Raw genomic sequence first — 14198 nt, 5'->3', positions numbered from 1 at the left:
TGGAGGACCGCCGTGTTGGGGGGCGGTGGTTGGGGACCAGCCGTCCTTGCCTTGAAGCCAGCACACTCACAGGGTCTTATTGTCTGCCTCTCAGCATCGAGGAAAACCGTGAGGGGCTTCTGAGTCCTGCTGACATGCTGGGAAGGTGTGTAGTCATGGGTGTGTGCTACCCCCTCTTCCGTGTGACAGCAGGGAGTGCAGGCCTAGGACTCAGAGGTCTTGGGTGGTGGTGGAGACGGGGATAGCTGTTGCCCGGTGAGTAGGGGTGGCTTGTTGGTACTGTTTCAAGCTTGCTGGGTGTGAGCAGGTTTGACTGTCGCAGCTGTGACACTAGGTATGTTCCTGTGGTCACTCACGTACTCCCAACGGGGCATCACAGGCCCGCTGGCGACGCATGTCACGGAGAATGTATCGTCCTCAGGGTTGTGAAGGGAATTGGTAGGTGTGTTTGGGGACAGAAGAATATTCGAGAGGACACATAGCAAAGCATTATTGACATTGTATCCAGTGATGGGGTTGTGGTCAGGTTCTCCTGTGTTTTCCAGATTTTGCACAGCAAACATAGGTCGTTACTATTATTTGAAATACAAGTCTAAAATGTGTTGTTGCATTTTTTTTTATTTTTATTTTTTATTTTTTTAAAAATTTTTATTTATTTATGATAGTCACACACACACAGAGAGAGAGAGAGAGGCAGAGAGACATAGGCAGAGGGAGAAGCAGGCTGCGCCACCCAGGGATCCCTGCATTTTTTTTTTTTTAAAGAAGATGAACAGGAGGGCAGCCCAGGTGGCTCAGCGGTTTAGCGCCGCCTTCGGCCCAGGGCGTGATCCTGGAGACCCGGGATCAAGTCCCACGTCAGGCTCCCTGCATGGAGCCTGCTTCTCCCTCTGCCTGTGTCTCTGCCTCCCTCTCTCTCTGTGTGTCTCTCATGAATAAATAAATAAAATCTTAAAAAAAAAAAAAAAAGAAGAAGAAGATGAACAGGAGCTCCTAGGCAGACAGGAGTCCTTGCAGCGTGAATGCCTGCAGAGCTGTGTGGCCGGGGCCATGCGCTCTTCCACCACCTGCAGGTTGTTTACTCTGTGTCTTCGTTTATTATTTGTCTTTTTTTTTTTTTTAATATTATTTGTCTTTTAATTCTGGATCTGGTGTTTTTGGACAGACATTTCTTTTGGGGATTAGAAAGGTCTTTACGTTCTAAGAGAATAGGGTTGTTGCAGTAGCAACTTCCCCTTCGTTGCTGGGGAGAATAATCAACCCTATGTCGTGTTCCTATCTCTGCCAAGAGAACTTGTGTGTGGATTGGCACCGTGCTACACGGCAGGTTTAAAGTCCAGAGTCAGGGCAGCCCAGGTGGCTCAGCGGTTTGGTGCCACCTTCAGCCCAGGGCATGATCCTGGAGACCCGGGATCGAGTCCCACATCGGGCTGCCTGCATGGAGCCTGCTTCTCTCTCTGCCTGTGTCTCTGCCTTTCTCTCTGTGTGTCTCTCATGAATAAATAAATAAAATCTTAAAAAAAAAATAAAGTCCAGAGTCAGACCCTCATGCACACCTTTGAAAATCGGCAGAAATCTACTCGGCCATCGTTGTGGGATGCAGAAAGTGACAAACTTAATTCCGTAGGCATTTTCTTTGGGTGATTTAAATGATTTTTATTGTACATTTCAAATCTCGAATCAAATTTGAAATCATTTTATTTATTTATTTTTAAAGATTTTATTTATTCACAAGAGACACACACACACACACAGAGAGAGAGAGAGAGAGAGAGGCAGAGACACAGGCAGAGGGAGAAGCAGGTTTCATGCGGGAGCCCAACGTGGGACTTGATCCTGGGACTCCAGGATCGCACCCTGGGCCAAAGGCAGGCTCTAAACCGCTGAGCCACCCAGGGATCCCCAAATCATTTTATTTCTTTCCAAATTTCTAACCGGTTGTCCTAATGCCATGGTTTATTTATTTATTTATTTTTTTAATGCCATGGTTTAATAGTGAATATTCCCACTGATCTTGTTTGAGGTGCTGTGTTTGCTACCTGCTTAGCTCTGCGTTGGACTCCCTGGTGGCACACACGGGCCAGTCGTGCCTTCATCACGAGCCTCTCTGCTTGGCAGGGCAGAGCCTCACGCCTCATCTGTTTTGTTCAGAGTTCTCAAAGGTTACACTTTAGATGAATTTTGTTATCTCCTTGCCATGCCTTGATGAGCTCCTGTAGCATTTTGACTGGATTTTTGGAAAGTTTCTGTAATGCACAAGGCTCTCCCAGGCCAGGCATTTTGTATTTTGGTTGTAATTGTGACCATGTTTCTAGCTGTTTATTGCCATTGTAAAGGATACCCTTTGCTCACTGGGCGTGTCTGAGGCAAGAATTGACTGGGTTGCACCCAGTTCTGTGTCCTTGGCGTGGATGGTGGCACTTGGCCTATGTTACGCGCCTGGTAAATATTTGCCGAGTGAATGAACACACATTTTTGTGTACATGGCATCTTTCCATTTCCTGTTTTTGGGATTCCTTTAGGTAGATACCCAGGAATGACATTGAGTCACAGGGGACAAGCTTTGTGCAGCTTCTCTAGTGGGCTAAGGCGTGATGGTGGAGGTTCTTTACTGCAGGGCTGGAGACCTGGGGGTATTGCGTGGTGGGAATGTGGTCAGGGACCAGGCCTGATTCCCGTGATGCTGTTGGCTCCCTGTGCCAGCCCTCCCCCTAATAACACACCCACCTGTGAGGAGCGGGCCCTGGAGAAATGTATGTTGATATGAACTCACTTGTGACCAGATGACTTTATTCTAGGACTTTTCTGAGCCCTGGGAAGAGCACCAGGCTTGGGGGGAGTCCAGGGGAAGGGACGGGGGCAGCAGGGGCATTGTGTGGTTCTTCTCAGCCACTGAAGACTGAAGTCTGTGTCAGGCCAGAGGTGGGCGGCCTGGTTTTCATTCTCTGAATGGACATGACGTGGAACTACACAGCAGGTGTCCTGTCAGTGCTGTGCCTGCCTAGTCCAAGTCTGTCCCTGACTCAGGATGCTCACCCGACTGTGGAGGGATGCCTTTCCAAGATGTTCTGTTTGGTTTGTGGGGACTGGTGCCGTGTTTGACTGAAATTAGCTGCCTTGGAGCAGTAGCAGCAGCTGAACATGGGGAGAGGATGAGTCAGACATTTGAGTGCCTAACCGTCTATAAGACACTGCATCAGGCATCTTGGACCACATCGAGAGCAGCAGGTCTGGCCTCTGCCTTCAGGGAGCTTAGGCTAATGAGAGACATGCAAGGAGTAGACTTGCATCCATGGGGAGCCTACCTGGAGTATATCCCATTCAGTGGATGGAGAGAACGTGCAGGCTCAGGTCAAGGAAACTCTCTGGAGGGAACATTTACTTTATTTTTTTTTAAAGATTTTATTTATTCATGAGAGACACAGAGAGAGAGGGAGAGAGAGAGGCAGAGACACAGGCAGAGGGAGAAGCAGGCTCCATGCAGGGAGCCTGACACAGGACTCGATCCCCAGTCTTCAGGATCATGCCCTGGGCTGAAGGCGGTGCTAAACCGCTGAGCCACCCAGGCTGACCTGGAAGGAATATTTACATGGGGCTTTAAAGGCTGTGTAGGAGTTGGGGAGACTAGTGTTCTGTAAGACTGAGGATATGGCCCGCCTGTGTCTTGAGATGGCAGATGCTGTCACCTGGCCTCTTGCTGGACGCTTGTCACCCATAGGCACCTCCTGTGTGCTAAGTGTTGGCTCTGCCCCTTCCAGCATGAGTGGAATGCCCATCTGGCTCTCCAGAATGTGGGATTCGAGCATTGTAAATTGGCAGTAGGGGGCAGATGGTCTCCCAGTCCTGCTCCCCATCCCTCTGGCCATTGGGTGCTTGGCTGGTATGTGTGCTGGTGACAGGCTTCAGCACTGACCAGCTCATTTGTCAGCACCCAGCTGTGGCTCATGGAATGTTCCAGGACATCAGAGTGCTTGAGGGTCAGCTTGCTCTGTTGGAGGAGGGCAATGGAAGCGCTGAAACAGTGAGCCATCAGCTGATGAGCTCACCTGCCGTCGGCATCTCCGTGGCTGAAGAGCAGAGAAATCATCTTCAGTCATACAGTCCTGGAGGGGAGAGGTGGCAGCTGCACCACACCCCAGGAACCCGATGCCCTTGGCCCTATTTCTGTCCCCAAAGCCATGTCCCACCAAGCTTGGCGCTCAACATGGACTGCTCGTGGCACCGCGGTCTAGAGCAGCATGTTTGTCACATGGTGTGAGCCATGACCTGTGTGCTTTAAGTTGTCAGTGTAGGTGAGATAACTTTAATAAATATATTTGTTAATCCGAGGTATCCAAAGTATTCCTGCACCACCTCATGTGGCACCAGCTCATGTCATGTGTCCAGTGGCCGTGGTGCCGGGCTTATCTGGACAAACTTTACCTGTTGAACCCAGATTGAACCGGGTGACCAAGAGCCTAGTTAGTGATGCTGATCTAATCAGGAGGGGGCGAGGTTGGCCCTTGGCGGGTCCTCCGTGCAGGAGTGCCAGAGGGAACCCGCGGAGGCTGGCTGGACTTGTGGCAATTGGCCGCAGGGCACTGCCTGTGCGTGTTTGTCTTGGGTTCTCAGCACCCTGTGGCCGCACCTCCCTGCTGACAGAATGTGCCCTGGATCCTTTCACTAGCTGCTTGGGATCGAAGTCGAGATGCTTTTGGTGCTTTCCGGATTTTTAGGAAGGAAGGAACCCCAGTTAATCATTGCCTTGAGGTGGTTTTGTTGCCATATTGACCAGATTTCTGTAACATGAATAATGGGTCAGACATTGAGAACATGTGACTTTGTTTTTGCCTCAGGGATTGAGTGAGAGAGGATCATGAGGTACTGTTTCCCCCCAGATTTCCCCTTTAAACCAAGGATTGTCAAAGCTGGTCTGTCATGGTGCCCATGTTGAGGAGCAGTAGGAGGGGGTCGCCACAGTGCCCAGTGCCCTTCCTCTGGTTTCCAGCGTGGAGCATCCTTGGATGCCTTCCCAGAGGCTAACAGGTGGAAATACGGTTATTTGACATGGCGTGGCCAGGACGCCACCCCTGACTGCACAAGGCGGGAGCTCTCAAGATGGGCTTTGTGCAAGTGCCATGTACAGGGGCAGTGAGAATGCCCAGCCTTCCTAAAACCACCTGTGGAAGGTGTTCTGTGTCTTCCCAGAATCCCAGGTCCCACAAATGGGAGGATTTCTCACCAGGATGACTTCCCGGTGTTCATGCCACTTGCTCTGCTGGATTGCATGAGCAGCAGCTGCCCATCCCGATGGTGACTTACTGCCACTGGCCTTGGGACAGGGTGTCTATCTGTCCTGCCATGGCTCCGTAACACTGTCCGTCCCCCCCCCCCTTTGCAGGCTCCTAATCGTCAGCTCATGACCTACTGGCTGCAGGAGCTCCAACAGAAGCGGTGGGAGTACTGCAGTGGTCTGGACATGGTCAGGTGGGACAGCAGGACCTCCCCGACCCCGGGGGATTTCTCTAAGGGTCTCGTAGCCAGAGATAACTCAGGTGAGTCACAGGTGGGGGGACCCATGTTACTTTCTTGTGCATAGCCGTTCACCATGGCAGGGCAGCCCACATGGATGTTGGGAACCAGAGTTACTATGACCCTGTTTCATTGGTGGTGTTCCCCAGCTTCTGGTGATTCTGTGTGCTGAGTCATACTCAAGCCTGATAATGACCTCAGGGGTTGGCCAGGGCCATGCCCAGCGCCCCTAGTGGACAAGAAGCTGGGGTCCGCCGGTGGTGACCCCTATGCCCCCCTGAAGGTGGAGCGCCCCATGACGCGTTCCCAGACGTGTGCACCCTCTGTTCTCAAAGCCTGCACTCCATCATCTCCCCGAGGGAGATGCTACCCGGTTTTGTCCCTTTCCAGATTGTGGCATTTTCACAAGTCCTGGTAATTCCTGGACGGTCTCAGAGTAGAGATAATGTGACTTTATATTCGAAAATCAAAAAGCCAAGCATGGGGTCAGGGCTAGAATGTGAACAGTGTGTCCACCCCTTGCAGTCATGTTATGAAGGACAGATGGCAGACTGTGTTAAGTATAATAGTATGATACAATTTTGAATCCATTGGGGTTACATTTACTTGTCATCAACAGAAAATCTAAAAGGGGACGTGTTGGTTTCATGATGGGCAGCACGCAGTGGGCAGAGCCACTTGCCGGGGCTGGTGCTGTTCACGGTCCTTCGTGGGTCAGATCTCCCACTTGGCCACTGTGGGTGCCCTGGGGCCCCTCAGCCTGCACCTCCTCAGCTGGACTGTCCCCTAGCTGGCAGGGAAGTGGGGAGGCAGGGTCCTCACACTGTGAGAAAGGAGGGGCTGCAGGAGCCCTGGAGCCCAGCGGGCACCACCACCCCGGCCTGCTAACATTCCTTCTCAGGAGTTGGTGCTTTCCGTGTAGGCATGGAAATCTCGTGACCAGGATTTGCAGCTTTGCATCAGTCAGGCTGCAGAGAGGGATGGTTGGTGGTGTCCATCTCCTCCACACCCACATCTTGTACCAGGCTCCTGCAGGCGCACTCTACCTCACACAGAAACTCTGCGGGTCTCCACACCCCACACCGGCCCCTGTGGGCTCGCCCTGCCACACACATGGACTCCACACCCCACACCGGCCCCGGTGGGCTCTCCCAACCTCACACAGAGACTACGGGTCTCTGCACCCTGCAGGCTTACCCTGCCGCACGGACTCTGCATCCTGCACTGGGCCCTGCAGGCTCCCCCTGCTGCATGGACTCCGCATCCCACACTGGGCCCTGCGGGCTCACCCTATGTCACACAGAAACCTTGCAGGTCTCCATACCCCACACTGGGCCCTGAGGGTTCGCCTTGCTGCACACATGGACTCCACACCCCATACCGGGCCCTGTGGGTTTGCCCTGCCTCATACAGAAACCCTACAGGTGTCCACACCCCGCATCAGGCCCTGCCCCACACACGGACTCTGCACCCATCCCAGGCCCTGTGGGCTCACCCTGCCGCACACAGAAACTCTGCACCCCAGACTGGGCCCTGTGGGCTCGCCCTGCCACACACACGCACACCCTGCTCATCTCTGCACCTGCACGGTGAAGACCTAGTTTCCATGAAGCAGTACTTGACAAAGACGACGTGCAGGGGCCTTCCCAGCTGTTGGGCAACATAAGGAGCTGATGACCCTGGCCCAGGAGCTGCATGCAGTTCTGTTTACTTCATTTACCACGTATACTGATGAGCAAACCAGCGGGGGATGGCAATACCTGGTGTTTTGAGACTTCCTGCAAGTTGAGGACCACAGAAGCACTCATCACAAGAGTCTGGAGCACCCAAGTACCCGTCTGAGTACAGCTGGTGCCTCTTAACAGAAAATGGCAGAACAGACGGTTTCAGGGGAGACCACACACTTCCTCCTCGGGGCAGGTGAGGTGAGGCGGCTGCTCTCTCAGCTGGTGACTCTGCAGGGACTGCAGCTGGCAGAGGGCAGGGCCCGCATGGGGCAGGATGCAAAGCTGTGGTGGCTCCACGGACTTGTTTAAGCTGTCTCCCCGTGAGCTGGTCAGAGAGGCTGTGCTGTTGTGTGACCCCGATTATAAAGTACCACAAATGCTATGTGTCGTTTGGAAGTGGCATCCACAACTCCAGCGTTGTGCCTGAGAGGCAGCCAGTCCCAGTGCGCAGAGCTCTCCGGACTTGGACACACCGTTTCCCCATCTGTGAACAGGATGCTCTCTGAGACTCCTGGCCGGATGTGCTGTGATTTCTCACATCAGACCCGGAAAACAATGTGTGTGTGAGGATGGCTTCTAGCTGTGCCTGGGAGGGGCCTCCTCAGAGCCTGGCTAAGGGTAGATGGGGTGCAGGTGAGCTGGGTGGGTTTTGGTGAGGTTGATAGGGTGCAGGTGAGCTGGGTGGGTGCTGTGAGGGAGAATGGGGTGCAGGTGAGCTGGGTGGGTATTGGTGAGAGAGGATGGGGTGCAAGTGAACTGGGATGATACTGGTGCTGAGGCTGGGGTCTGAGTGGATTGCAGGAGGTGGCAGAGGCAGGAGAGGGAAGCCGTGTGCCAGATGTGGGCCCCACCCTGTCTTGGGATCTCCCAGAAGTTGATGGCAGGAGAGGCAGGTCAGAGGGAGATGCACGAATTCTTTGGGGACCTACAGGGCCTGCCACCCTGGCTCCTCATCCCTCCATCTTTTCTTCATTCATAGTCTGGGTCCCCGGTGCGTATGAGCCCTTCTCTGCTGGCTGCTGGTCACAAGGTTTACCTCCTTGGTGGGAGCAGCCCGGCAGGATGTGTAGACTGGCCCACTGGGGAGAGCCTCCGTGCTCCGTACACAGTCTGCCTTCACTTAGATTTCTCTGATGCCTCTGATCGCCCCTCCACAACCTGGAGTAAAACTCTGAGATAAAGGGGAAAGAAGAAGCTTGTTCTTGTTAAGCCCTCTGTGTTCTCCAGCTCCCACAGAGGACGTGTTCTGCTGTGTTCTGTGTCTCCTGTGGGAGTGGCCTTTGCCCGTGGCTTTCTCCCTTTCACAAATGACCCGACGTCCCGGCAGGGTTGAGACAGTGGAAGAGCAAGGGGAGCTCTGCTGTCGCTGTTGGGAGGGTCAGCATGGCCCATGGGGAGGGCTCCAGGTCTGGAGATTGGGGGTCCCAGCACCCCTACTGAGAGGCGGCACTGTCAGAACCTGGGAAATGTGAAAACCTGGATCCATCCATCCTTCAGGGTCGCCGTGAGGGCATTTAAAACATTTGAACATGGGCAACCCGGGTGGCTCAGTGGTTTAGTGCTGCCTTCGGCCCAGGGCATGATCCTGGAGACCCGGGATCGAGTCCCACATCGGGCTCCCTGCATGGAGCCTGCTTCTCCCTCTGCCTCTCTCTCTTTCTTTCTCTTGTCTCTTATGAATAAATAAATAAATAAAATCTTTGGAAGAACAAAAGCAAAACATTTGAGCAGAGCAGGGAACATCTGAACGCCAGAACCTTCCCACCGAAGCCCTGGGATTGGGTCGGTGCCCATCAGGACTTCAGGGAAACTATGCTATCACCTGGCTGGTGTCCCCGCCAGGTGGCTCCCGAATGCTGATATGAGGTCGTGGGTGGGGAAGCCAGCTGCTCTGCTCCTAACAAGGAACTCTACTGTTGTTCAAAAGCCAAAGATGAGGCAAAATGATGCTAATAGCAAAATTGGGAAATTGCTTTTTCGTGTGGAGTGATTACCTACAGAGATGCTGTGTCCACCAGCGTCCCCCCTCGCCTCTGGCCCTTCTCTCTGACACAGCCTTTGGGCCTTGAGCTCCTCGGGAAGTGGCTCCAGTGTGGCCTCAGGGCGGCTGCAGAGCCTGGAGTTTTGTTGGCTGGAGGCGCTTTGCACAAATGTTTGACAGCCACTGCTCACCTGTCCCCAGCCACACAGAAGGAGGCGGGCCAGCTTTGCTGCAGACACCAGCGCTACGTCCACTTCCTTGCCTGGCTTGTGCTGCTTCGCTGCAAGGCTCTGAGAGGACCACCCCTGGGGGAGCCCAAGCCTCGATTTAGCCCATTCCCGAAAGAATGGAGGTGTCCCTCATGCGCCAGCGATTGGCTAGGCATTGTGGCGGTGCCCCACCCTGGGGTGTGGTGCTCGTCTTCCCAGGGCCAGGGGACTGGTCCCGGTTCTGTTGGAACCTGTTTTCTGTTTCCTGGAACTCCAACTGAGATATCGGGCGCTGAGGCTGTGGAGAAGTGAAGAGGAGCCACCATAGTGGGACCGTGAGTGGGGCCTTCCCCCACCTTGTCCAAGGTCCCTGCAGCGTCTTCTGGAACCCCAGGCTCTGCAGCATGCTCTTTTATCTTATGTCTCCTCCCTAGATGTGTTCTTGCTGTTGGTGTAGGCTGAGGGTGCCGTGCTCACCGTGCACTGGTAAATCGAGCCAAGATTCGGGCACCCGTGCTCAGGTGTAACTCCTGGCTGCCCCCTGTTCTGTTCCCCAGTGCCCCTCCTGCTCTTCCCACTCTGGACCTGCTCTGGCTGCGCGCCCTCCCTGTGGGCCAGAGCCACGTACCCCCTACTGACACACGGCCCTCCCTTCTTGTTGCTCACAGGGTACTCTTTCCAGCGTGGCCCCCTGGTGACCCACCTACACAGAGAGAGCCCATCTCTGGGGTCAGTTTCCAGGCCCGCACCCCATATTCCCTGTGTGCTGTTCCTCCGCAGACGCTGTCCCGAGTTGCTCAGATCTGGCACTCCTCTGACGAGAAGCCGCTCTTTCCCGATGTCCCGCGTTCAGCAGGCCTTTCGGCTTTTGCCTTTATGGGGAGAGTGAGGGTTTACACCGTAGAGTGGAGATGCGTTGTGAAGGGGATGTGTAGGGCAAGCTGCCGTCTGTTCACAAGCGTGCCCTACTCTCAGAGTATCCCATTGGGGAAAATACAAAGCATTTGTCTTTGGGGACATCTTTTCAAAATGTTAATTTCTTACTATGGGAAGTTTTATGCAGAGAATCTGTAAGATTGCCCCCATGTTTTCGGGGTGATTCCCGAAATTACTACCTCATGGACACATCAGGTTTCCTGGACACCCCTACCCACTTTGTTATTTTGAAGCAAATATTATTATTTATTTGTTAAATAACCAAATATTCTTGTTTTGAAGCAAATCCTAGACGTCATACTGTTTCAACCTTCAGTATTGCAAAAGCTTACATTTTAAAGCTATTCTGGAATTTGATCAGGCTTTAGCTCCAGTGCTTCTGTGGCTTTACTGAGCCACTCTCTGGGACACCCAAACTTACTTCCTTGAGGTCACCACTGCAGATGTTAGCATATGCATGCAGAATATTCTTACTCGCCCTTTTCTTGGAGGAAGAGTGTTAGTATAATCTGATCTGCACTTTGCATCATGGCCTGTGGCTTATCCTGGAGTCATTCCATCAATGCAGGCGAGTGGACCTTGGCCATCACGTTATGCTGCTCTGCCGAGCTGCGAGACAGCAGAGGGGACCCTACCCTGCCTCTCCTGTTCCTGGGCTGGTGCCGGGACCCTGGGTGCTTTGGAGCATGTCCCAAACATTGAAGTAGTTTAGGTGAAAGTGGTCGCAGAACATGGAAGCCACCCCAGGTGACGCCATGTGGCAGGTGTCCTCCAGGTGTTTATATAGCCCATCAAGTCCATGCCTCAGGTAGGAACCCAGGCCCACGTGGAAGCGTTGAGGAACTGATGTTTGTTTGCCTGTCTTTCAGATGTAATTTGCCCGCATCCAGATGCTTCTGCAGAAAAAGCCAGAAATGTCCTCGCTGTGGAAACCGTCCCTGGAGAGCTGGTAGGAGCACAAGCAGCTCATCAGCCAGCCCCAGGGCACCCAAATTCCATTAATTTCTCTTTCAGACAGTGGGGCACTGAGCTCAAGTGAGTCTTTGGAAAGCAACATATGAAACTGAAAATTGATTATTTCTGATGTTATAATCTTATGTATGAAATTCTGAAAGCACCTTGCATTTGTCATTGACAAGGTCCTTTCAGGTAGTTGGTGTTTTTTTTTTTTTAGCATGTGGGGAATGCCTGTTGCTTGCCTCATATTGTGCCAAGCAGAAGCTGGCCTGGAAGAGTTCTGTCTGAGGTCTTGGGGCTCCCACGGGGCCAGCCCCCTTCCTAGGCCCCCAAGGCCACACCCCGGGTTTCTGTCCTCTGCTTGTGTGTGAGCAAGCGAGAGGGGCCTGAGCTGTGTTTTTAGGAAATACTTTATGTATTTTACGGAGACATGATTCACGGACCATAATGTTCACCCGTTTAAAATGTAAGGTTTGGTGGTTTTTAGCACACATGGCCAAACCTTAGTACCTGCTAGCATCCTCTTCCCATTTCCCTGCAGCCTTTGGCAACCACAGATCTGCTTTCTGACCCTGTGGGCTTGCCTGTCCTGCACATATGCTGAAAATGGCCTCCCAGGAGATTTTGTACCTGGTGCCTTTCACTGACCTGCTGTTAGCAGGGTCCAGCCCTTCATAGCCTTGGTTAGGGCTTCATGTCTTGTTACAGGGAAACAAGGCTCTACTATGTGGGCAGACCACCTGTGTGTGTCCTTCTTTTGGCGCACATGCGGGTCCTCTCCACATGATGGCTGCTGTGAACACTGAGGACAGGTTTCGATTCTCTGGGGTCTGCAGTGGGAGTGGCACCGCCCGGCCGGGCACTAAGTTTGTGCATGCCCTTCTTCAGAGGCCACCTCGCATTGCGTCCCCAGCAGCATATGTGGAGGTTACAGCCCCCACACCCTCCCGGTGCTCGGGTTTCTCGTTATCCCCAGTGGTGGAGTGGAGCCTCGTGGTTGGGATTTGCATTTCCCTGGTGACTAATGGTACTGCGCAGCTTCGTGTGCTTATTGGCCGTTTGTAGATTTTTGGAGAGACATCCCATTAGATCCTTAGTCCATTTGTTAATTGCGTTTTCTTTCTTTTATGTCTTGATGGTATTCACAGGCTGACATGCGTAGAACTACCTTGTTCTTTTAATTTTTTTTGAGAAAGGCAGAAGCAGGGTGGGGGGCAGAGAGGGAGGAAGAATCTCAAGTAGACTCTGCACCCAGCATTGAGTCTCACACGGGGCTCAATCTCTCTACCCTGAGATCTCGATCTGAACTAAAACCAAGAGTTGGATGCTTAACCGACTGAGCCCCCCCAGGTGCCCCCAAATTGCCTTTTTGTAAATACTTAAATTTTAGAACAGGTTTAGGGTTACAATAAATCGAGAGGAAAAATTTTTTTATACATCCTTTTCCCACCCTCACCCCCACCCCTACCCCCATCGTCACAAGAATGGTATATCTTGTACCATGGATGAGCCTGCATCGACACAGTGTCCTGATCCAAAGTACATCATGTACGTTAGGGTCACTCTTGCTGTTGTGCATTCTGTGGGTCTGGACACCCATTTAACGACATGTGTCCACCTATTAATAGTATCCAGTGGAGTATTTTCATTGCCCTAAAAAATCCTCCATACTCTGCTTATTTATCTTGCTCCCTGACCCACCTCTAACAATCACTGATCTGTCCATTGTCTCCATAGTTTTGAATGTCAGTTTTATTGGAATCACAGAATAGTGGTCTTTTCTGATTGGTTTCTTTCACTTAGTAATATGCATGTAAGGTTCCTCCATGTCTTTTCATCCTGATAGCTCATCTGTTTTTAGTGCTGAATGATATCCCATTGTCCAGACATAGACAGTTTATTAAACCATTCACTTATCGAAGGGCATCTTTATTGCTTCCGAGTTTGGGCGATTATGAACAAAGCTGCTGTAGACATCCACGTGCAGGTTTTGTATGGGCATAAGAGTCTTAACTTCTTTGTGTAAATGCCAAGGAGTATGACTGTCGGGGATTGTATGTAAGAGCATGTTCACTTTTGTAAGAAGCTTCCAAACTGTCTCAAAGTGACCACACCATGCAACATTCCCACCATCAGTGAATGAGAGTGCCTGTTGCCCCCCATCCTCACCAGCATTTGGTGGTGTTGGGGTTCCAGATTTTGGCCATTCTAGGTGTGTGGTGGTAGCTCACTGATGTTTTAATTTGCATTTCCCTGATGATGTATGACATGGAGCATCTTTTCGTATGCTTAGTTGGCATCTTGTATCTTCTTTGATGGGGTGTGTCTATTAAGGTCTTTGGGCCACTTTTTAACTGGGTTGTTTTCCTGTTATTTTGAGAAATCTTTGTAGATTTTGGATAATAGTCCTCTGTCAGATGTGTCTTCTGCTAATATTTTCTCCCAGTCTGTGGCTTGTGTTCTAATTCTCTTGATATTGTCTTTCCAGAGCAGAAGTTTTGACTTGAAAGCAAGTCCAGTTAATCATTATTTCATCCATGAATTGTGTCTTTGGTGTTGTATCTAAAAAGGCATCAGAACATCCAGGGTCATCTAGATTTTCTCCTATGTTATCTTCTGGGAGTTTTAGATGTTTTGCATTTTACATTTTGGTGTATTGTTGAGTTGATTGTTGTGAACAGTGTAAGGCCTATGTCTAGATTCATCATTTTGCATGTGGATGTCCAGTTGTTGCAGCACCTTTTGTTAAAGAGCCTGTCTTTGCTCCGTTGTTTTGCCTTTGCAAATCAGTGGACTGTATTAATGGGGGTTTATTTCTCAGCTCACTGTTCAGTTCCATTAACATGTTCTTTTTCCAGTATCATGGTCTTAATTACT

General features: G+C 51.6%; 1 protein-coding gene across 1 annotated transcript in view; it reads left to right on the top strand.

Annotated features, from left to right (window-relative positions):
* Positions 1-14198, top strand: part of TBC1D2B (TBC1 domain family member 2B) — a 61571-nt gene that overhangs the window by 10059 nt on the left and 37314 nt on the right. The window contains exons 2-3 of the mRNA XM_077858504.1: positions 5381-5534; positions 11234-11399. Of these exons, the coding sequence (XP_077714630.1) occupies positions 5381-5534; positions 11234-11399 (320 nt within the window). The remainder of the gene's footprint in view (positions 1-5380; positions 5535-11233; positions 11400-14198) is intronic.

This window comes from Canis aureus, chromosome 2, assembly GCF_053574225.1.
Source record: "Canis aureus isolate CA01 chromosome 2, VMU_Caureus_v.1.0, whole genome shotgun sequence".
Lineage (NCBI taxonomy): Eukaryota > Metazoa > Chordata > Mammalia > Carnivora > Canidae > Canis > Canis aureus.
Note: the sequence above shows the minus strand (reverse complement) of the source record. Positions and strands in the feature narration are given on the sequence as shown.